We start from the raw sequence: 22,256 nt of genomic DNA on the forward strand, positions 1-22,256 counted from the left end.
CCTGCTTTTTTTGGGGGGGGGGGGGGGGGGGGTTGACGATATTGGAAATCGCGCCCATGTCCATGAACCGAAGCTATGTTGAGTTTGTCAAGTAGATTGAAGAGTGGCAACCCAAGTGGCATATTTCGAGCCAGTTGAAAGCTTCAAAATGCCCTGAACAAACAAGGAACGCTTGTCGCGAGGGGACACTTTTCCCACGTTACGAAGCGACTCGGTTGGAACGTCCTCTTTCCCTCTTGTGTTCAACGGGCCGAGCACTAGCGGAACGGATACAACTAAGAAAAAAGGAGCGAGACATAAAGAATTTAAATGTGAACATAACCACCCAACATTATTGTTGATCCGTAACTACGAGAGAATGGAAGGTGTTGTGTTACTATAAATCGCGACAGACTGGAGGGTAAGAGGACGCAGTTTTATTTGAACATACAATATGATACAAACAGTGAATGATTCTCAGAGCGACAAGAAGGCCTGTGTGTCGATGGCAAAGCTTCCTTGGAAGGTGACAACTGAATAAAGTGGGGGTGTTCTTGCAGGCTTGGGAGAGAAATCAGAAGCTCACAGTTGCCACGCGCTACAACGAACTTAAGCTGTTGCCCACCGCGTAGACCCTACAGGTAGTACTGCGACTTGCCACCTGCCACCAGCATGGGTCGTCGCCTAGCCCGGCGGATTGCCACCTGCCAGCCGAATTAACTTTCAATTAACGAACTGGCCTAGTCGCGACACGGTCAACTTTCTCCGAGGCACGCGAACCTTCAGTTGGATTGTTCATCGGCATTTGCTTGCAACACTTTGCAATCACTGCCACAACATCAGACGCCATTTTCAACTTGTCCATCAACCCCAACTCATCATTAGACCAGTTGGATAGAGGGGCAATATGGCTGCCATGTAAGTCGCATACCTTTCTGGATTTCATGCTTTCGCGCGCTCTTGCTCGTCTAATCCTGCGACGACGGATGTGCCCCGCTCCATTTACGCCGTAGGGCACGGCTTTCACCGGCGGAGATCACAGCGCAGTGTCATTTCTAATACCTTCTTTTACAGCGAGAGTTTTGACAATATCTACTTGGATCTGTCCAAGGAGAGCGGAAAGTCGAGATTCGCGGAAAATGGCTTGGGATGGAAACCTGCGGGTGGCGGCGAAGCGTTCACTCTTGACTCGAGCAACATCGGCGGTGCTCAATGGAGCAGGGCGGCGAGGGGCTATGAGGTCAAAATCCTGTTGCGAAGCTCTGGCGTAGTTCAGCTCGACGGTTTCCACCAAGAAGTACGAAACCTATCCACGCGCCATCGAAGCGAAGGAACGCTGACGTGTTGCCACAGGATTACGAGCGCCTTAGCAAGATCTTCAAGAACTGGTACAGCGTGAACCTCGAGAACAAGGAACACTCTCTGAGAGGATGGAACTGGGGCAAGGCTGAGTTTAGCAAAGCCGAGCTTACTTTCAACGTCCAAAACCGACCGGCCTTTGAGATTCCTTACTCCGAGATTTCCAATACAAATCTTGCCGGAAGGAACGAAATCGCAGTCGAGTTCGCCGGCAACGATGGCGGCAAGTCGAACGGTCACAGCGGAACAGGCGGAAAGGGCAAGAAGGCGTCGGCCGGCAAGGATCAGCTGGTCGAGGTGCGCTTCTACATCCCTGGAACAACAACACGAAAGGAGGCCGAGGGTGGTGAGGCTGGTAGCGACGCCGATGAAGAAGAGAAGAACGCCGTGACTCTGTTCTACGACACCCTTATTGAGAAGGCCGAGATTGGTGAGACGGCGGGTGATACTATCGCTACATTCCTCGATGTGCTACATCTCACCCCCAGGTACGTGGAAACTACACGTTGGTTGTTGATCCTTTTCCGATGCTAACTCTCCCGATAGAGGACGTTTCGACATCGACATGTACGATGCTTCCTTCCGTCTCCGTGGCAAAACATACGACTACAAGATCCAGTACGATGCTATCAAGAAATTTATGGTGCTCCCCAAGCCGGACGACCTCCATTTCTTGCTTTGCATTGGTCTCGACCCGCCCCTTCGTCAAGGTCAAACACGTTATCCATTTGTGGTGATGCAGTTCAAGGCGGACGAAGAGGTGACTCTTGACCTGAACATCACTGAGGAGGAACTCAACGGAAAATACAAGGACAAGCTTCAGAGCCACTACGAGCAACCACTTCATCAGGTTGTGGCGTACATTTTCAAGGGACTTGCGAACAAGAAAGTCACTACACCCGCCAAGGACTTTACAACGTGAGTTATGATCTGTTCATTTCATGGCCAGCAACGGTACTGACCTAGGAACCCGCAGGCACCGTCAGCAGTACGGCATCAAGTGCTCTATCAAAGCCAGTGAAGGATTCCTCTACTGCTTGGAGAAGGCGTTTATGTTTGTCCCCAAGCCGGCCACGTACATCTCATACGAACAGACACAGTCCATTACGTTTTCACGCGTGGGCGGCGCGGTCTCGGCACTGTCGACATTCGACATTACAGTCCACATGAAAAACGGCGCGGGCTCATCCCAATTCAGCAACATTAACCGTGAAGACTTGAAGGCTCTCGAGGAATTTTTCAAGCTCAAAGGACTGCGTGTCAAGAACGAAATTGATGATGACACCAACCTTATTTCCGCCGCCTTGGGCGATGACGACATGGCTAGCTCGGACGAAGAGGCTGTCGGCCCAAAGGCTGATCGTGGCTCCGCTGACGAGGATGAGGAGAGCGTGGATGAGGACTTCCAGGCTGAGTCCGAAAGCGACGTGGCGGAGGAATACGACAGCAACCATGAGAGTGATGGGTCGGGCAGCGAGGAGAGCGACGTCGATAATCGGGTCGATGATGAGGATGAGGATATGGATGATGACGAGGGAGAGAAGCGCCCCAAGAAGAAGAAGAAGACGGCTTAGGTTTATTTTCCATGTTGGCGCGTCGTTACTTGTTTGATTAAAAAGCCAGATCACAGGCTGGAAGGCAGGCAGGCAGCTGGGTATTTGGGGCGTTCCGGTACTTTCGTGACACGAATATGTGTTAATTCTGTATTTTCTCTACCTCATATCGATGCGATGCTTGGGCGTCAAAGAAGACATTCCCAACGGCAGTATTAACCTACCAGTATCTCGATGTTCCCTCAATTTGGGCGCGCAAAGGAGCTAATGAACACTGAAGAGCGGCAGGCAGATGGTCAGCTACCTAGTTGATCCGTTATGGTTTTTTTTTTTTTTTTTTTTCCCCTTCGACTACAACGAATATAAGACATCGGCACATCCTTTGAGACTTTGCTTCTTGTTCAGGGCCGCAGGATAGAGGCGGTACTCCAAAAGTACGGCATGGAATGTATCAGCATGCAGGGCGCGCAGGCGGTTGAGGTGGGTATCGCTCTACCTCTAGCGGTCAAAGATCTACCTACCTCTAGGTACCTACCGACCTATGCGTTCTGTCTAGGTACCTGGTACGCAGTACACTACACTAGGATACACATTCCCGCCTTCTAGTGTACCTACCTAGTGGTGCCCTGCGTGGCCCGGTGGGCACTTCGGTTGATGCGGAGCGGTAGGTTCCTGCTGTGTGCGCTTCGGCAGACTTCCATTCAGCTGGGCTTTAATTCGGTTCCAAAGTTGAGCCCCACCAAGGCGGTGGGTATGACCCATTTCCGGGTTCCTCCTCCTCCCTTTGTTTTCTGTCGACCAGTCCAGAAGCCATTGATTGGTGCCAATCATCAGCTCACGGCCTCTCCTTGGTGCTGTATCGGACAGCCACATCTGCACCGTGATAAATTTATTCTCACTCGTCCTGCTGTTTTTTTTGAGACCTGATACCGCGCCCAAAGGAAGCATCTGCCTGTTTCGATCTTCACGTCCCGGAGCAGGGAAAAACAAAAGTACCCGATTAGCACCGCAAAGGAGATTTACAGTAATGGAAGCCAACTAAAAGGTTCCCGCCTTTGGAAACCATGTCTTTTTGGCGCTCCGCCTGCTATCTTTGAGAATGCCGACTCTCTCTTGACCATCGCTGCCCCAGGTTATTACAGCACTTTGACCAACAACTAAACAGCAAACAGCAGCCAGACACAACCACCGCCGACGTACAAAACATACCACGAATCCTTTCAACCCATTTTTCTTCCCCTCGAACTCTTCCTCCAAACAGCCATACCATGGACGCCCAGGTAAGGCTGCTTTCCCCAGCGTGAAAAAAATATCATCCCCGCAAACTCGCACCCGCCGACCCCGCCATATATCCGTCTGAATGGAGGGATCACAATGTACCTCTTTGGCACACGTCATTTCTCTCTGTCTTCTCGCGCTGACGGTCGTTTCTGCTACAGTTTGAAAAGGCGATTGAGATCGCCTTTGATCCTCGTTCCAGTCATGCCCTGAAGTCCCAGGCGCTCGAGTTCCTCAACCAAGTCAGGACCGACGTCCAAGCATGGCGTATCTGCGCCGCGCTCTTCACGCGAAGCCCCAGAGCATCCGACATCGTCCGCCATGTCTCCCTTGAAATGGTTAATAACGCCGTCCACTCTCAAGGGCTGGACGCCCCCGATCTCGCCTTTGTGAAAAATTCTCTACTCGACTATATCACACGCACATATGGTCCTAACGCTCAGGACCAAGCCGACCCTGCGAACGTTCAGAACAAGCTCACACAAACCCTCACGTATCTCTTTGTCGCTCTTTACGGCGAAGGCTGGGAAACCTTTTTCGACGACTTCCTCGCCTTGACCAGCTCCCAGAATGGTGCTTCAAGAGACAACCTCAGCGGCGTTATGCTGTACCTCCGCGTACTAAGCTCCGTCCATGACGAAATCGCCGACCTTATGATCAGCCGCCAGGGAAACGAGTCGAAGAGGAACAACGATCTCAAGGATCTAATTCGAGAACGGCATATGCAGAAGATTGCCATGTCGTGGCAGGATATCCTTGCTCAGTGGACAAATAAGCATGATGGCGTGGTAGAGTTGACGCTTAAGGTGATTGGGAAATGGGTCAGCTGGATCGATATTTCCCTTGTCGTCAGTCAGGACATGCAGAACTTGATCTTGCCCTTGGTTGGCAGAGTTAACAACACGAACAACAATATTGATACCGTGAGGGACACCGCCATCGATACGTTGACGGAGATTGTCGCCAAGAAGATGGGACCGAGCCACAAGATGGAGCTGATATCGTTCCTTAACCTCGGTGGCATCATCACAGAGCTGCTTGCAAGCCAAGGACTGCACGAGTTCAAGGGTACCTCTCGTTACGACAATGACCTCGCAGAAGTCGTTGCGAAGCTCCTCAACACCATCATGACGGACGTAGTACGGGTTCTGGAGGACAACAAAGTCGACGCCGAGACCCGAGCAAAGGCCGAACGTCACCTTCAGGATTTCCTGCCGGCCCTTCTCCGTCTATTCTCAGATGAATTTGACGAAGTGTGCTCGACGGTTATCCCTTCGCTCACCGACCTTCTGACGTTCCTTCGTAGGGTCGGGACACTCCCTGACAGTTATTCTCAAATGCTTCGCCCTATTCTGAGTGCCATTGTTGCCAAGATGAGATACGACGAGACTTCTTCCTGGGGCACTGAGGACGGAGAGAGCGATGAGGCCGAGTTTCAGGAGCTCCGAAAGAGGCTACAGATTCTTCAGAAGAGCGTGGCTGCCGTTGACCAGACTTTATATATCGAATTCTTGAGTAACCTTGTGGGCAACATGTTCGCAACGCTGGAGCAGCAAGGCCCACAAATGGACTGGAGGGATTTGGATTTGGCCCTGCACGAGATCTATCTGTTTGGCGAGCTTGCTCTGCCAAACGCCGGGCTTGCTCACAAAAGCGAACCTAATGTCGTTGCTACCGAGCGTCTTGCTGTCATGATGAGCAAGATGGTTGAGTCTGGTAAGAAGATTTATCGTCCTGAAAGGTCTGCTGGGTTTCGAGCTAACAACTTCAATAGGCATCGCAAACTTCCCCCATCCAGCTATTCTTCTTCAGTATATGGAGATTTGCGTGCGCTACCATGCGTTCTTCGAGTCACACCACCAATACATCGCTCCCGTACTGGAGAATTTTGTACACCTTATCCATCACGAGCACCCTAGAGTTAGGACCAGGTCCTGGTATCTTTTCCTTCGGTTTGTGAAGCAGCTGAGAGCCCAAGTGGGCAATGTGGCGAAGACTGTTATTCAGTCGATCAGCGACCTTTTGCCTATCAAGGCCGAGGTGCCGAGCACTGAAGCGGAGGACGATATGTCCTCGGATGAGTCTGATCACTCCGCCGACGCCATCTTCAACGGCCAGCTGTACCTTTTCGAGGCCATCGGCTGCATTTCATCTACCTCCACCACACCGGAGGCTGATCAGGCTCTCTATGCTCGCTCGGTCATGGAACCTCTGTTCTCCGATATGAGCGTACATCTGCCCCGTGCAAAGTCTGGCGATGCGCAGGCCATCCTCCAAATTCACCATATTATCATGGCCCTTGGTACCCTAGCCAACGGTTTTGCCGACCCAAACCAGTCACAGAACCCCAACAACCAGCGTACGCCACCACAAGCCGTCTCTGCAGAGTTCTCCAGGGCATCTGAGGCAATCCTGGTTGCTCTTAATGAGCTTAATGCCAATGGGGAGATCCGTGCCGCATGCCGTTCCGCCTTTTCCCGTCTTCTTGGTGTACTCGGGGCTACCATTCTCCCACAACTGCCCCAGTGGATCGAAGGGCTCCTTTCCCAAAGCTCCAGTAAGGACGAGATGGCGTTCTTCCTTCGCCTACTGGAGCAGATCGTCTATAACTTCAAGGGCGAGATCTATAACATCCTCGACCTCCTTCTCACCCCGCTTCTCCAGCGTGTGTTCGCCGGTCTCTCTGAACCCATCAACGGAACCGATGACGAGATCCAGCTGCAGGAGCTGCGTCGCGAGTACGTGTCGTTCGTACAGGTTATCCTGATCAACGAGCTTGGCGGCGTTCTCGTAAGCACATCCAACCAGGGTGTCTTCGAATCCCTCGTGAACTCCATCATGACTATTGCCAAGACTATTGTTCACGGTAACATCGTGGCCAGTCGCATTAGCTTCAATGTGCTTGCGCGGATGGCTCAACAGTGGGGTGGTCCTGACGTCGCTACCATCGGCGAGAACCCTACCGCCAACGGAGTGCCCGCGCCCGCTTTCCCGGGATTCGACCAGTTCATGCTCACCCAGTTCCACGCTGCGTGCTGGGAAGTCATGCAGGATATTAACTTCAGACCTTATGCCGATGCTCAAACACGGCAAATCCTGAACGAAATCACCGGTCTAGAGCAAATCATCTACCTCAAGACGGGCGAGAAGTTCATCAATCACTGTCAGACGGTTACGTTCCCGGCCGTTGGCATGGGTGCCGAGGACTTCTTGCGTGCGCTCACTAGCTCAACGGACCGCAAGGCCGTGATGGCTTACTTGCAGCAATTGCTCAAGAGCCGGCGATAGAGTCGCATGTGTCATGTGTCTGATGGTTCAACGGGGGCGAGAATTAGAGAGCAAGAAAGTGGGTGGTACTGAGAAGGAGGTGATGTGGCTAGGAGATGAGGATACCAGAGGAGGTTGCGAACGGACAGAGGCGAACAAAGTTGAGGGAACTCAATGTGGATGATAGACTGTGGAGGTAACCTTTGAGAATTTCGCATACATACCTACCTACTTATATATCTACCCCCTTCTGAAAAAAGTCAAATCATGTTGAAGGCGTCAAGGACAGGCAAAATTCATACCCCTATAATCGGTTTTCTAGTTCAAGGTCTACATGGTTTCGGTAGTCTCAACCACTGCTCGCATCATACAGAAAATAGACAAGTTGTACAGTAGACAAGACACAGCAATTATAATATCAGGGAGGCGTTATGAGATGGTTCTGGATCCCGATCTATCACATACGGCCATAGATGGTGGAAAACTCGGGATCCCGTCCGCTCTCCCATAGATAAGCCACCAATCGCTTGACTAGTAGTTGGGTCGGTGACGACCAGCGAATCCCAGGTGCTGTATGTTTCCATTCTTTTTCTATTTCCAATCTTTTTATTAATATCTTCTAGATCTTGTCTTGTCGTTTCTTTCTGCATCTTGGACACTTGAGATACTTGCTACTTCTTTTTTTTTCCCTACTTTGTGTTTCGGACTTCCTAAACTAGCAAGCTTATAGTTGCCAGACCTGAAGCGAAGTAATTTTATAGCAGAATTGTTACGCGAAGGCGTGCTTCACAAGTGATGACAACAGAGAATGATAGAGTGAGCAACTGGTTGCTGGACAGAACAACAGTGCGTAACGATTGACGACAGTCTTGTCTAAGGAAGCTGAAGATAAGAAGAGCTGTCGCGAGCCTCAACCTGGGACCTCGCACACGACTTTACTAAGTGTGAGCAAGATAGACGTTAGGTTGGTATAATATTGATTGATGATCCGGTCAACCTTGACAGAAGTTGATAGGACGAGCACTCTTATATGATAAGCTATGTGCTCTGCCGAGCGGCTGCCATGACAAGGTGAAGCATCTAGGTATCCACCAAGAATGCCCCGTAACAAGAATGCCTAAAAATTCGTGATGACTTGTCGTAAGCTTTACGTACTGAGTTGAGCTCTTTGCCAAGTTCATGGTTTCTATAGTTCTTCAAGTTGTCACCTCTCTCTCACCACGCCCTCTTGGTTGTGCTGTCCAGAGTGGTAATGTTTCTGATATTGTCCTTTTGCCCTACATATCTATATGCTGGCTAACAGGCAGATGGGCTACGATTTAGTGCCATCGACGGCAGGTCTTTTACTACAGGCGGGTAGTGGGTAAGATTATATTGGACGGCTCGTTCCTAAAGAAACTGATTCCTCAGACGTTTTCCAAAAGAGAAACCGCGTCCTCTAGAGAACAAGTCGCGCTGAAAGCACGGTGTCCCATGGATAGCTCCTCCGCGATATTGAATATCATAAGTTAACGTTGTTACAGTATTGAAATCGACACGGGAACCATTCGTCTTGTGAGCAGTCTTGCGAGTGTAAAAAAGCCCCCGACTTATATACCTAGTTTGCAAAAGATTCACACAATTGCACTTTACCGAGGTGTCAAGATTTATATATAATGAGATAGCTTTCCTGCCAGAGTCATTCAAGGTCCGCTGGCTCAATGGCAGAGCGTCTGACTACGAATCAGGAGGTTCCAGGTTCGACCCCTGGGTGGATCGACTTTTTGTTTTCCAGATTTTTGCCCCATTCCTTCACTATCTCTAAACCCCTTTTCTTTTTCTTTTTTCTTTTGCTTGTTTCCTGTCCTTTTGAGTGAGGTAAATAGGACAAAGATAATTGATTACAAACACATTCTAAGTAAGGACAAGTAGACCGTGTTGGAGGTGGCGTGTAAATATCGTAGATCAGGCCTACACGCCGAACAAAACACACCAGGTTCAGTGTCCAAAACACCCGATATACCTCACCAACGATGGTGGTCCAAAAGAAAAATAAAAAATATTCACGACTATGTTGTATCTCTGTGGTGCGTGAGGTCAACGCCGGGCTTAACTTTTGGGCGCGCCTATGAAGGTTACTGTAGTCTCTCAGGGCAACCATCCCAGTGCGCTTAATTTGCAGTGTTTTGGAAGCGAAAATTACACCCATCATGCTCCTAGCACTTGCTACCGTAAATCGATCACTACTGCTTGGTGGTTGTCTCATCCTCCACCTTCTTCGCCTCCACCTCATCGACCACCTTGGTGTTACCCTCCTTCTTGGCACCCTTGGGCGTAGCAGGTTGCGTCAGAATCTTGACAGCATCCTTACTATACACATAGCTAGCACCGCTCCAGATCGTCGTGACAGCAACGCCATATCTTTTTGGCGCCATACCTTGTCAGTCATCATCTTCTATCAATACACCATAACCCATAATTAGGAGAGAACTTACTGCATCACCATCAGACTCCACGCCAAATCCAACGCCGGCACAACTGGGGCCACAGTCGTCAACCCCATCAACCCCAACTGCAAGGCGGTGTTATACTTGCTGATCGCTGTCGGTCTGACCTCCGCACTGGGCAGCGAAAAGTCCCAATACCGTGCCATCGTCTTGGGCGGCGGCAGCGAGATCCAGCGGAAGTACAAAGCAGAAATAGCCAGGGCCACGTCCCTTCCCAAGATAATAACGGCCAGCCAGACGGGCAGGAGTCCCTTGGTTGCCAGCGTCACAGTCAGCACCGTCATGAGCGTCTTGTCGGCCATGGGGTCGATGATGGTGCCGACCACAGTACCCTGGTTCCATTTCCGCGCAATCCAGCCGTCCAAAAGGTCGGTCACGCCCGCATAGGCGAAAAGACCGAGGGCCCAGGCATGATGATCGTGTAGGATACAGTAGCCGATGAAGGGGGCAGCGACGAGGCGAGAGAAGGTCAGCCAGTTGGGGATGGTGTGGATGTTCTCGCGCTTGGTGATGGCACCGGTCTGTGGGAGGGCGGCTTTGAGCGCTGCTGTAGTTTTGGCGAGGCGAGATGGTGGTTTTGGTCTTTGAAGGAGGGAGTGGGTTAGTGAAGTGTCGGGTCATTTATATGTGAGTTAAGATGAATATTGGCACGGGGGCACTCGGCGACTCAAGTGAAGTGTATGATGAAATGAGCCAGGACATAATCAAAATATTTGGCCAAATCAACTCATGTCTTCATGTCATCATGACCTACCCGCTCTTGTCTTCCTGACTCCTCCACCACTTGGACACGGTAAAATGCCTAGCACGCACAGCAGGCGCAACAGACAATCCGTTGTTCATGCGACCTCGGGCTGAACATGACTGCCATAGTGAATGTGACTGCAGGAGAACGATGGGCGTTTTCAAGCCACCATCTTGGAGGCGATGTTGCTGAACAAACAGCCTCGAGGTCGTCGACTGGGAAAGAGAAGCGGAAGCGGAGCGCAAGCCTAACAAGGGCGAGGTGTTAAGTCGCAACATGTTGAATGAGTGAGTGGTGTGGATGTGTAAGAGCTGAATGAATGTGGTGAAGGTCGTATGGAGATGTCTCTTTCGTCACTGCATTCTCGCCCCGTCAATCATTCGTCGGCTGTACGATTTCGAGAAGAATACCGGATTTAGTAGGACCGGGACTTTGCTAGGCGTCGCAATGCTCCTCTTCCCCTGTCGATGTGGGTAAGTCAAGATGTCGGTTATTTTTAGGGAAAAGAAAAAAAAAGAAGAGCAATGACCACGAAGTGAGGCGCACACGATGTTCCCAAGACACCCACGACAAAACGATCTGTTTACTTAAGCCCTGCCTTTACGACGGATCGGTACAAGATAATTGGGACGACGATCCGCCCTCATCCGTCGGCGAGGACCTTCGTTGGTGGGGTGTGAACGGAGTGCGCCGGGCTTTGTACCTCGCAGTAGTTAGTTTTGCCAGCAATCGGATGCACGGTGCACCCTCGCATTTTAGTGCATCAGATTTGTTTCGGAAATTTTGATAGGTCTTCTACCATCGGCCCCGCCCGGCCGATAAAGTGGGACTGACACCGGCCTCATCCCGGAGCCCCGAAACCGGAGCATCCGACTTTGCTCTGTCCTACTGTATTGTTACAGACCGCCGTTAAGTGAAATGGCTCTCAAACTAAGGCATTGATTTTTCATACAATCGGTAGGACTTCACTCTCTATATACCAAGTATTATACATATTGACAAATTCTACTCCAAAAATCAACCTGACCTTCCCATCCAGTATATGCTACGCTTTTCTTCAAATGCTATCGTTACACCAGACACCTTTCCCCTTTTTTGGTAATATCTTCAATCATCTCGGCCAGCATGTCAGAGATCAGCAGCCCTCACCTTAGCATCCACAGTCTCCATATCACCCTCAGCAGCAGTCAACGCCTCACCAACGGCGTCAAGGTCTGCTTCGGGCGCCTCTTTGCTCCACTCGGATGCAATCTCCTCAAGACCTCCGGACCTGCTACCGCTCTTGAGGTCCCCATTCCTCCTCTTCACATACGCGAGCAACCGCATGCATCCAGCGGGGGTTATACCTTCTATCCTCCTTGCCTGCGCCAGACTCTCGGGCCTAGTGGCCTTGAGCACGCCCTTCTCGGCCAAGGAGAGGCTAGCGATCTGGTCATAATCCAAATCAAGCGGCAGCCTGAGATCCTCCTCGCGCTCAAACCTGGCCCGCTCCAACTCGTGCTTTTCGATCTGGGGCGCGTACAGCCCTTCGATAAAAGTCCGCTCGCGCACGCGTTCCGAAAAGTCCATCAGCTTAGGCACAACACCCGACTCATAAAGCTTCTCAATCGATGCTCCCTTAAAGCAGAGAATCTCCAAGGCGCTGCGCCTGCGGCTGTCCGCCTTGACGTCGAAGCCGGCATTCTGCCAGGCTTGTGGGGACAAGATGGTCTCGCTGAGGATGCGGCGCAGTTCGGCCATCTGGCCGTTCTCGTCCTGAAAATGGCTCCAGCGACGGTCGCCAACGACGCCCCAGCTGCGGCCGAGGGCGGTCAGACGCGAGTCGGCGTTGTCGGACCGCGTGGTCATGCGGAATTCGCTGCGCGAGGTGAACATGCGGTAGGGCTCCGAGACGCCCTTGGTGATGAGATCGTCGATCATGACGCCGATATAACCATCGGCCCGCGAAAGAGTGACGGGTTCAAGACCAATAGCGGCCCGGCCGGCGTTGATTCCGGCGACAATACCCTGGCCTGCTGCTTCTTCGTAGCCAGTGGTACCGTTAATCTGTCCGGCGAGCCATAGACCGCGGATGGCCTTGGTCTCCAGTGTGCGCTTCAGGCTGCGGGGGTCGACATAGTCGTATTCAACACCATAACCGGGTTGGGTCATTATGACGTCCTCAAGGCCGGGAATGGTGCGAAGCAATGCCAACTGGGCCTCGGCGGGCACAGTCATACTCAATCCGTTCGGGTAGATAATATTGTTGTCGAAACCCTCGGGCTCCAACCACACAAGATGGCGCTCCTTCTCACTGAAGCGGATAATCTTGGACTCGAGCGAAGGGCAATACCGAGGTCCCTTGACTGTCTCACGAATATGAATCGTCTTGTCGAGATTTGCGCGCACAATCTCGTGTGTCGCATGATTGGTGTAGGTGGCCCAGCAGTGAAGTTGGTCCTTGACAGCGACAACCTCGTTTAGGTAACTGAACGGGTTTGGCGGATCATCGCCATACTGCTTTTCGAGAATATCGAAGTTGATGCTCTTCTTGTCTAACCGTGGCGGCGTTCCTGTCTTCAAGCGCCCGAGCTTGAACCCGGCCTCCCTAAGCGACTTGCTGAGACCAAAAGTCGCCTTTTCACCCATGCGGCCCGAGGGATATGCTTCCATACCGATGTGGATTTCGCCGCCGAGGAATGTTCCTGTGGTGATGATCACTTGACTTGTGGGCAGGACCTCGCCCGACTCCAACCTGACACCAGTAATCTTGGATCTCGCTCCGTTGGAAGGATTATCGTTTTCGGAAACTACAATGTCGGATACACTGTTGTAGACCAGGGAGAGGTTGGGATATGATTCGAGCTCTGCGCGCATGTGCTTCTTGTATAGCGCTCGGTCGATCTGGGCGCGAGGACCCCAAACGGCGGGACCCTTCTTCCGATTGAGGACTCTGAACTGAACACCGGCTTGGTCGATGATACGGCCAGCGAGGCCATCGAGAGCATCAATCTCGCGGATCATGATTCCTTTGCCGATACCGCCGAAACTAGGGTTGCAGGAACAAACACCAAGATTCTCGACGCTGGGTGTCACTAACGCCGTCCTCGCGCCAGCGCGGGCAGCCGCAGCGCACGCCTCGGATCCAGCATGACCTCCGCCAATAACGACGACATCAAAGGGCCTGGACAGTATCGGAAGAGCTGGTCAGACATGGTAGTTTCCTTTTGGCTTCCGAAATAGGTAGATGGCGATAGTGTGCTTGTCGTTGACTGGGTGGTCAAGTACTCACCTCGCATCGGATTCGACCGTCGCAAAGGTCCTCGTCTTGATGATGCCAGTGCTCCAAAACTGGTAGAGCGGCCGCCGAAGGGGCCGGCCAAGGCTCCTAGAAATCAGGAGTTTTGACATGGCTGAGGTTGCGCGGATCGCATGGAGGCAAAAGGATGAAGACAGTGAAGATGGACAAGCAATGTAGCGGCCCTGACCGGAAAAAAAAGTGGACCCAAACTGACCTGGGGCTTTGGTACCACGCCGCGGGGTCTATCTAGCGTTCACCTTTCACAACTGCTGCTGCCCCTGCCCTGTAGCTAGTACTGTAGGCATCAGGAACCCCACGTCCCCGATCGACACCAAACAAACACAGGGCATGAGCACAGGCAGGATGGTAACACCTACCGTAGAGACTCGCGAAAATCGCCATAGCCATTGCGCAGAAAACCGAAGACCTAAAAGGTCTAGCAGTCGCATTCCATGGCGATCGTCAATGAGCATGGACGTGATTGTTAGACACCTCTGACCCTGCATTGTCTATGGCGAAATTCTGCGAGTTTCGACGGTAGGCATCACAGTATCAACCTTCAATATGCATACGACACACGGAAGCTCTGCAAATTCTAAGAAAGAGAGATAGATGATGGTACATGGGTATATAGGAAAGAACTTAGCTTCGCGAAGCTACACACAGCGTCCTGCTGAAACCCAAAGTTCGTAATTCGTAATCGACAATCATATTTGGCGTACATGCCCCTGGCCCATCGTACAACGACCGGACTCCATCGAGCCCATTCGTGGAACCCCCAGTAACAGTAGCGACGCCAGCAGCGAACAGCAACTGTCGATTGGCCATATGCCAAGCTCAGCTCAACTTTACTGCTGCTCCTGGGCCTCGCCCTCGGCCTCGGCCTCGGTCTCGGGGGTCTCGCGGGGTCCGGTATAGGGACGGCGGAGGACCTCGATGTTGCCTATGGTTGTTGTTAGTTAGCAATGAGCAGATGTGAAATGGAACGGCGCATTGGTGCTGATGTGACGTACGATGAAGGATGTTGACGGCTTGTCTGTTGCGACCCTCCTCATCGCTCCAGTTCCTCAGGGACAGGTCGCCCTCGACGAAGACGGTGGTTCTGTCGCTGGCAGTCAGTTTTATCGTTCGACCACACCACTGGGGCTAGAGTTACGCACCCCTTGGGCAGGGTCAGCAGGAAGTCGCGCGCCTTGCCCTCGACAAAGCTGGTAATGTTGAACCAGCTGGTAACGCGGTCGCTGCGGGGACCCGAGTTGCTGGCGACAGCATACTTGATCATCTCACGGCCCGTGCTGGTAGCGCGGACCTCGGGGGTGTCAGCGAGGTTGCCGATGATCTGGACGCGAGCCACGCCGCGGGCGGAGGTAGAGCTGAAAGAGCGGACGGCCGGGCGGGCGGCGGCGCCAAAGACGGGGCGGAGGAAGGCGGACATGTTGAGGGCTTGACTGGTTGGGTTGGTCGGATGGGTGGTGTTGAAGCTGTTGGAGGATCGGATTTGGACGTTTACTATGTAGACTTTAGCTTCTCTAGAGGGGTTCCAGCTAGCTTCTAGACGTTTCAATTCGTCACGTCCAGGTCCCCAAATCCACCACCGATTTCTTTTCTCCATGATGCATGGGGTCCGATAAGATAAGAGATCCCTCCAGTTAGCGTCGGCGCTGCTTCCGTACCTGTGTAATGGCTGTCTATGTGCACACCATGGCGTCAAAAAAGCGTCTTGCCCACACTAACACTTCCCTTGCTTTGCACTGCAGCCAACACCGTAACTTTCAACTCGACCATTTCCTGTGATTTCGTTGTTCTCATCTTCCGTTTCTTCATCACACCAACCATGGCCATCAAACGGTGGGAATTTTTTCTTCTGCTGATGTGAGCTCCTCGGAAGTCTCAGATCGATTTCCGGAATTGGATCCCACTCGACCGACTGCCTCATCAGGCCTTGTTGTTGATATCACTCATCACCAAGTTACTATCTTTACCTCCCTTGATGGGTAACATATCACAATCTACAGCAACTTGATCTTCAGCCCTCCAAGGACGATGGCAACTAAGCAAAGACCGGCAACAGGCAATCGGCTACCCACCGGAAGCCACCCAGCTTTCCGGGACCGGGCGTTAACAGCCAAATCCCGAGCGCGCTCTCGGTCGGCAGAGCACGTGATTTGTACCACCACTGCACCATGCTGAGGATCTCGGGTTACACTCAACGGCACCGAAAGAAGTTACACCAACAAGATCGATTCGGCCGCTTCTACTATGCCAATTGACAAACGGCAACTACACTCCATTTTTAAACAACTGCGATGCTAAGTTTGCTTTCGGGAAAATGTGTCTGCGACAACTTACACGTTCTTTCTTCCCATCTTTGGTTGAGGCCCGCGCTAAACCCCTTTTGGGCTTGAATAGAGCCTCAATAAGGATGCTCGGTTTGAATACACTACTCTATAGTAGACATCGGATGGCAGACTCATTCATCACCTACACCAAACTTTATTGCTTTTGGGTTCGCTCCACCAGCGCGATTGAGACATTCCGTCTTTCCCATTCACAAATCTTTCCTATAAGCTGCCGTCTCTGAATAGATCAATAGATCATGCTTCGACCCGACTCCATTTCAGCCATCGTCGGCGTCATGCCTCTCTTGAACTTCCTCCTCTCATTGTAGCCCCTGGTTTGACTTTGGTTTTAACGCTGATATCGTCGCCATCCTCGCCTTTGTCGTCGCCCATTTGATGTCAGCCCTCATCTGTTGTCCCGTTACGCCAATTGCTCACTGCTCGGACTTTCGCGAGTTTCTGTATCACCCGTGCATCGAAAGCACAGAAACATCCGTCACGGGTCTATGAAGAAGAGATTTCAAAATGAACAACACAGATTCTTGGGCAAGTGCCGCCGACATTACCACCCCCTACACCACCACACCCGAAGAACGACTTGGCCCTCCCGCTCCTTACACCGATATTGGCCTCCAGGTCAACCTTTTCTTCAGAGTCTTTCTGGGGATCCTCGGAATCCTCATTCCTCTCGTGCCTGCGAGGCTATTATGGATCAATGGCGAATTTTCTGCCACGGTACATTGCATGTCGACAGTCACGCTCAACTTCTTTTACGTCGTCAACTCGCTCATATGGCGAGACAACAACGTCAAGAAGTGGTATGCTGGCTATGGGTGGTGTGATTTCCATACTTACGTCTTCTTTGCGGTCGAAACCATCTTTCACACCACTCTCTTCGACATCATGCTCGGTCTTGCCAACAAGATTGGTAACCCGCGAGTCACCAGCCTCAGTCCTAAGGAAAAGAAACGCAAGGACCGAATTTCGGCCCTCATCATCTTCGGAAATCCGTTGTTACAGGTCTTGCTCACGTACTTCATCATCACGCAACGGTACGACATCTTAACCCTTGCCGGTTGCAATGCCGTCTTTGATCCCAATGGCGTCTTCTTTGTTTTCTTCATTCTCCCCTCGCCAGTCTTCACGGTTGGGGCAGCAGGCTTGGCAGGTAAGATATAAAGTAAAGCCCATGGAATGTTTCGTAATCGCTTACAATGTGTACAGGAGTTTGTTTTTACAAGTACCGACAGCTGGAGAAACTCACTCGCGAAGTCCTACCAAGTGATGATAGTATACGAACCGCGAGACAAAAACGCCTGCGGCGAAAGCTCTACTTTCTCACTCTCTCTATTCTGGTATTAGTTGTGCCGATTGTTTGCGTCTTCTTCGTCTTCAACCTCATTCAGGGTTGGCCGTGGACGCTGCCGTTCGACCTCCATCGCATTCACGCCAACATCAACTTTGTCTCGTTCACAACGACGGAAAGAATGCAAGTCTCCACAGTCCTTACCAATTATGTTCCAGTGGTGAGCTCGGTGGCCATTTGCATCACCTTCGGTACAACAGTTGAGGCATATAACCAATATCGCTTGGTTCTCGTTTTTCTTGGCTTAGGAAAGATTTGGCCCAAGCTGTATCAAGAATATGACCCCGATGAGTCTGAACCACCATCTGAGCTTAGTACGCAAACAAGTTCGCAATCGTGGTGGTCATCCATGACGAAAAACGGCAAAAGGGGTACAGTCACAAGGTATGAAACTCACAAGCCTCACAACATAACCATCACATGAGACCACCTGGATGCTAATGTACAGTTGATTGAACAGCTATAGTGGAAACGACTTCTCTATCCTTCCTACTACTGAGGACATACCCCTCACAAACCGACCAAAACCTGCACAAACTATGGGTGAAGGCTCTCATACCGTTCCACGTTCTCCATATGATGAATTCAGAAAAGAGTTCTCGGACTTGTACCCTAGCCAGTCCTCACCCACAGCAAATGTCAACCGTAATCCCTGGCCCGATTTGTCAGATGATCCCTCCCCTCCAGCGCGCAACCCATGGTATCTCCGACCGAATGCTTTCCACGTCCCCATCACATTGCCAATGCCACTGTCACCCATTTACATACCATCCCTGCACGCGGGTCTAGCAAAGAACACGGAGGGAAAGCAGAAACGGACGACTATCAACAAGCTTTCTCAAGGCTACACCACACTCAGCAGCTCCTCCACAACAATCCTACCGCCTTCGAATTCACCTACCTGCCCTCTTCCGCCGATTCCAACCCCCACATTCTCCTCAAGACATTCACCACAGGAGGGGCGATATCGGGCGACGAGAAAGGCACAAAAACAAAAAGAACCAGATACGCTAAATAGCACAGGCAACGGGACACTCAAGAACCCATTGATGCCAGCGGCACCATGGAGTCCCTTTGCTTCCAGCCACACCAACACTACCCTAGGAGTTGACACACGCGTGTGGTCCCAGAAGGACAAAGACGACTCTGCGGGCCATGCCCAAGACTCGCCAATCTCCCATTCTTCTCGTGCAACCACAGGACCTCCTCAGCTTTCACCGCCGCCATCATACAGTGTCGCTGTCGGCCAAGAATCCTCCTTTGCTTCCGCTTCCGATCGATCGACGGGACTCGGAATCAGTTCGCCTGAAAATCAACAGATTGGGACGGCGTTAGGACATCCACCGAGAGGCGGGGTGGTCAGGGTTGAGACCCATATAGCGAGTGAGATTGAGGTTATTGGTGGTCCTGGACGTGATGATGGGAATGATCGTGATGATGATCAACGAAGTGGAAGGGAGTGGTAGGTGAGGGCGTTGGAGGCGCGTTTTTGGAAAACAGAGCGTGGGTTTTGTGGGTTATGCGTTTGTGTAATAGTAGGTCATTTCAGGGCCTTCGGAAAGTTAATGGTCGAAAAGGATTGAGCTTACGGTTGAAGAGTGAGTGTCTGGGTGGGAGACATGATTTGGCTTGGGTGGCGATCTTTGAGTTCCGTGATGGAGATACCCCCTTTTGAACTATTCTTCGAGTTTGCTTGATGCTATAAGTAGCCCTTAATCCTTTTGCCCAGCCTATGTTCATGGGCTCCATTTTCCATTATACTTCTATTCACTTGACGGCTCTTGGCTTGACGTACGGATACTCAACCAAGAACGAATGTCCATTTCTGTCCGTAGCAGTCCGACATCTAGTCAGTATTTTGGCCACAGCCATCCAGTTATGCCTCATCCTACCTACTCATGTATTATACAAGTACAATCTTACTTATGCACGCCTTACTTCCCAAGTTTCCACTTGAGACATACGAACGTAGTGTGTTTCTGTTTCACGTGGCTATGGCTGCGGCCATGTTGATGTACGTTCAGTCGAAGGTATACAACCTGGGGTCGCAAAAGCACCGCACGATGTACGGTGGTCTGGTACTGTGTGTTCTTAACGTGTTTAAAATCAAAGTGTGCAAAATTTGTAGCAATGAAGGATGGAAGAGAAGCCAAGATGTGGATTCATCAGCTACATACCCCTAGTCAGGTCTCGTGAGCAATTTCCTACCACTTTAGGTCATCGACGATAGTGCGATAGAAGTTGCATTGACAATGGCATGTTCAGTCGTGGTTTATTGAATGGCATCAAATCTTAGGACAAGACGAGGGTGGATGGTTAGGTAACAGTGGTAACCATGGGGGCTGGAGAAAAGGCAGAATGATGGATATTGATTATAGTATTCAAGACGGCTTTGATCAAATAATTGTCTGTCCAGGGTCATACGGCAACCTTCGTGCTTTCTTGAGAAACCTGCTTTACATTTTTCATATGTCTTGCTTTGAGTTCAAGCCGAGCGTTCGTATACACATTCCATGAACTAAACAATGGCGACATGATGAAGGACAGAGGTGACAAAAGAAGAAACAAATGGCATGCCTGTCATCAAGTTCGGAAACAACGCCAATCAACGAATGAGAGCGCAAAGGGATGATAATTCTACCGACAAGGGGCATCACATCTTTAGACCGTCAGTTGCCATCTCTCCTAACTTCGGGAACAGTTAACGAGCGGAGGGAGAGAAGAATAAATCGAACGACAGAAAACAACGTACGAGGTCACCAATCACGTTAAGGCGTACACAACGGACCAATTGTCCAATCGGCGCTGCAAAGAAGCCGTCCCGGTGTAATGGACACCCGGTACGTCCAGCAAGAGAGCCCCGGCCAAGGAAGAAAACTACGACGACGACAGTGGGGGGAACTATTGAACAAGGAAAAGGACGTCCGTCAATCACGTACCGTATCTAGCCTTTCCTTCTTCCCTTTTTGTCGTCGCTTTCACCACCTTGCCCGATTCTATTGAGATGGTTGGGCAATGGGAACGGAACCAGAGCCGCATGCTTCCCTTTTTGTGTTTAGTTTCTTTCGCTTCGCTCGGCTTTCTCATCAGCCATTTTCGCAGCCCAACCCAGAAGGTAAGGAAGCAAAGAGGTTATTATGAGCTGCGCGCGGCTCGGAAGGTCGGACCAGAGTGAGACCTGTTCGGACTAAGACCAAACCAGATGAGAAACCGAGCGAGTTCTTCGAGTAATCCATCATAACCGGCTCGGATTTCCTTATTTCCAACTGTCGGTCAGCAGCGGTCTGTGCCCTGACGAGCCGACGGACTGGGTACATAAATGAGACATGAGGCCGTGCGCGTTCGGACCGTTCTGTGGCATCCATGGCCCTTCCATCAGCTAGGGGATTCTCTCATCGGAATTTCGAGATGGGAAGCAACGAACCCATAGTGTACTAGACTCGCGTCGGTTACGTAGGCGACAGTCGGGATTGTCACACCACTCACAATCCACCCGGACGCTATTGGCAGCGGCGGTGTGACCGTTGGACCTTTGTAACTTCTTTTTCGAAGGTTGTTCCCCCGTGAGCGCCGTTCCTGAAAGTGGTCAAGATGTTTGATGTCGGGGACTTCCAGCTGTTAAAATTACGGCTAGACCCAGTGATCGACATGCTCAGGTGCGTTTTTGTAGTGTACCACTAGTGTACTGCACGGCACATGCTGTACCTTGCACTAGGAAATGCGCCCAGTTATCATTGGACGACCTTAGGATGTATGTAAACCTGACATATGGTTGGTACCTTGCAGTGTGTCCTGTGCTTCTAGTGTAGACCTCAAAGTTTGAGAGCAAGATGGGTAAATAGAAACCGCCAATGTGTTCCATTTATCATCGTAAGGATACAGCTGGGAGATAGTCCAGGCCACAGAGAGACGGACTATGTTGTATGGTACCGACCTCTGAGTACTACCGTAGCTCGTGGCTTCGGGTGATCTGTTCCCTTCAGTTGTAACGGGGTGACAAAATTGTTCCAAGTGCTGGAGCTTGACGAGGAGGAAGCGAAGCAAAGTGTACCAAATTGCCTGTGGGCTTGAAGAAACAAAGAGAGGAAAAGGAAAATTCTTGGCTGACTTGGCGCCCCGCAAGATAGGTATCTGGAGGACTTGGTGATGTGGCTTGTCAGCTAAGCATTTTGCCTGCATCTCTAGTAAACGCTATCAAGGCTGGGGTTTTCCGATGTACTGGTAAACACAAGAGGTGTATCCTGCAGCTGAATGAAGACCACTCATTGGCACAAACCTGCCAAGACGCCTAAATGCTAAATTTACACCGTCAAAGAAATTGGAGAGACACACGGCGACGAGTCGTGAACAGCGACAGAGCCTCCCGTAGAAGTATGATGACTCCTTACCTTAGAGAGATATCCAGGCGGGTTGCAATCCTCAACTCCTGGAGTAAGGTAGGTAGCCAGGAGCTATGCTTCATAATTAGTAGCGCTGTAGTTTATACCACAGCTTAGTGCCCTAGCTAGAGCTTCCACTTCCATGGTTGGAACCAGGAGGCGCAAACTTGTTAAGGTAGGTTAGCATAACAGTGTCCAGTCAGTCCTACCCCCCCCCCCCCCCCC

The 22,256-nt window shown here is 51.2% G+C and overlaps 7 protein-coding genes across 7 annotated transcripts; 3 read left to right on the forward strand and 4 right to left on the reverse strand.

Moving 5' to 3' along the window:
* Nucleotides 1–886: 886 nt before the first annotated feature.
* Nucleotides 887–3,101, forward strand: NEUTE1DRAFT_146347 (uncharacterized protein; the record flags this gene model as incomplete). Its single annotated transcript, XM_009852615.1, has 5 exons — nt 887–897; nt 1,054–1,276; nt 1,333–1,826; nt 1,885–2,256; nt 2,315–3,101. The coding sequence occupies 5 exons, from the start codon at nt 887–889 to the stop codon at nt 2,910–2,912; spliced, it is 1,698 nt and encodes a 565-aa protein (XP_009850917.1).
* Nucleotides 3,102–4,159: 1,058 nt separating this feature from the next.
* NEUTE1DRAFT_122182 (Exportin-T) lies at nt 4,160–7,457 on the forward strand (the record flags this gene model as incomplete). Its single annotated transcript, XM_009852616.1, has 3 exons — nt 4,160–4,171; nt 4,331–5,885; nt 5,944–7,457. 3 exons carry the CDS (start codon nt 4,160–4,162, stop codon nt 7,455–7,457), a joined length of 3,081 nt encoding a protein of 1,026 aa, XP_009850918.1.
* Nucleotides 7,458–7,846: 389 nt separating this feature from the next.
* On the reverse strand, nt 7,847–8,086 carry NEUTE1DRAFT_41131 (uncharacterized protein; the record flags this gene model as incomplete). Its single annotated transcript, XM_009851928.1, has 1 exon — nt 7,847–8,086. The coding sequence occupies one exon, from the start codon at nt 8,084–8,086 to the stop codon at nt 7,847–7,849; it is 240 nt and encodes a 79-aa protein (XP_009850230.1).
* A 1,372-nt stretch (nt 8,087–9,458) lies between these two features.
* NEUTE1DRAFT_122183 (uncharacterized protein) lies at nt 9,459–10,765 on the reverse strand (the record flags this gene model as incomplete). Its single annotated transcript, XM_009852617.1, has 3 exons — nt 9,459–9,836; nt 9,911–10,504; nt 10,677–10,765. The coding sequence occupies 3 exons, from the start codon at nt 10,763–10,765 to the stop codon at nt 9,659–9,661; spliced, it is 861 nt and encodes a 286-aa protein (XP_009850919.1).
* Nucleotides 10,766–11,616: 851 nt separating this feature from the next.
* On the reverse strand, nt 11,617–14,057 carry NEUTE1DRAFT_81777 (uncharacterized protein; the record flags this gene model as incomplete). Its single annotated transcript, XM_009852618.1, has 2 exons — nt 11,617–13,830; nt 13,939–14,057. 2 exons carry the CDS (start codon nt 14,055–14,057, stop codon nt 11,796–11,798), a joined length of 2,154 nt encoding a protein of 717 aa, XP_009850920.1.
* Nucleotides 14,058–14,517: 460 nt separating this feature from the next.
* Nucleotides 14,518–15,445, reverse strand: NEUTE1DRAFT_116957 (uncharacterized protein; the record flags this gene model as incomplete). Its single annotated transcript, XM_009852619.1, has 3 exons — nt 14,518–14,890; nt 14,961–15,049; nt 15,108–15,445. The coding sequence occupies 3 exons, from the start codon at nt 15,380–15,382 to the stop codon at nt 14,796–14,798; spliced, it is 459 nt and encodes a 152-aa protein (XP_009850921.1).
* A 1,069-nt stretch (nt 15,446–16,514) lies between these two features.
* On the forward strand, nt 16,515–19,206 carry NEUTE1DRAFT_81784 (uncharacterized protein; the record flags this gene model as incomplete). Its single annotated transcript, XM_009852620.1, has 3 exons — nt 16,515–17,454; nt 17,649–18,036; nt 18,113–19,206. 3 exons carry the CDS (start codon nt 16,812–16,814, stop codon nt 19,116–19,118), a joined length of 2,037 nt encoding a protein of 678 aa, XP_009850922.1.
* Nucleotides 19,207–22,256: the final 3,050 nt, after the last annotated feature.

Source organism: Neurospora tetrasperma (genome assembly GCF_000213175.1).
Source record: "Neurospora tetrasperma FGSC 2508 unplaced genomic scaffold NEUTE1scaffold_3, whole genome shotgun sequence".
In the NCBI taxonomy this organism is placed as follows: Eukaryota; Fungi; Ascomycota; class Sordariomycetes; order Sordariales; family Sordariaceae; genus Neurospora; species Neurospora tetrasperma.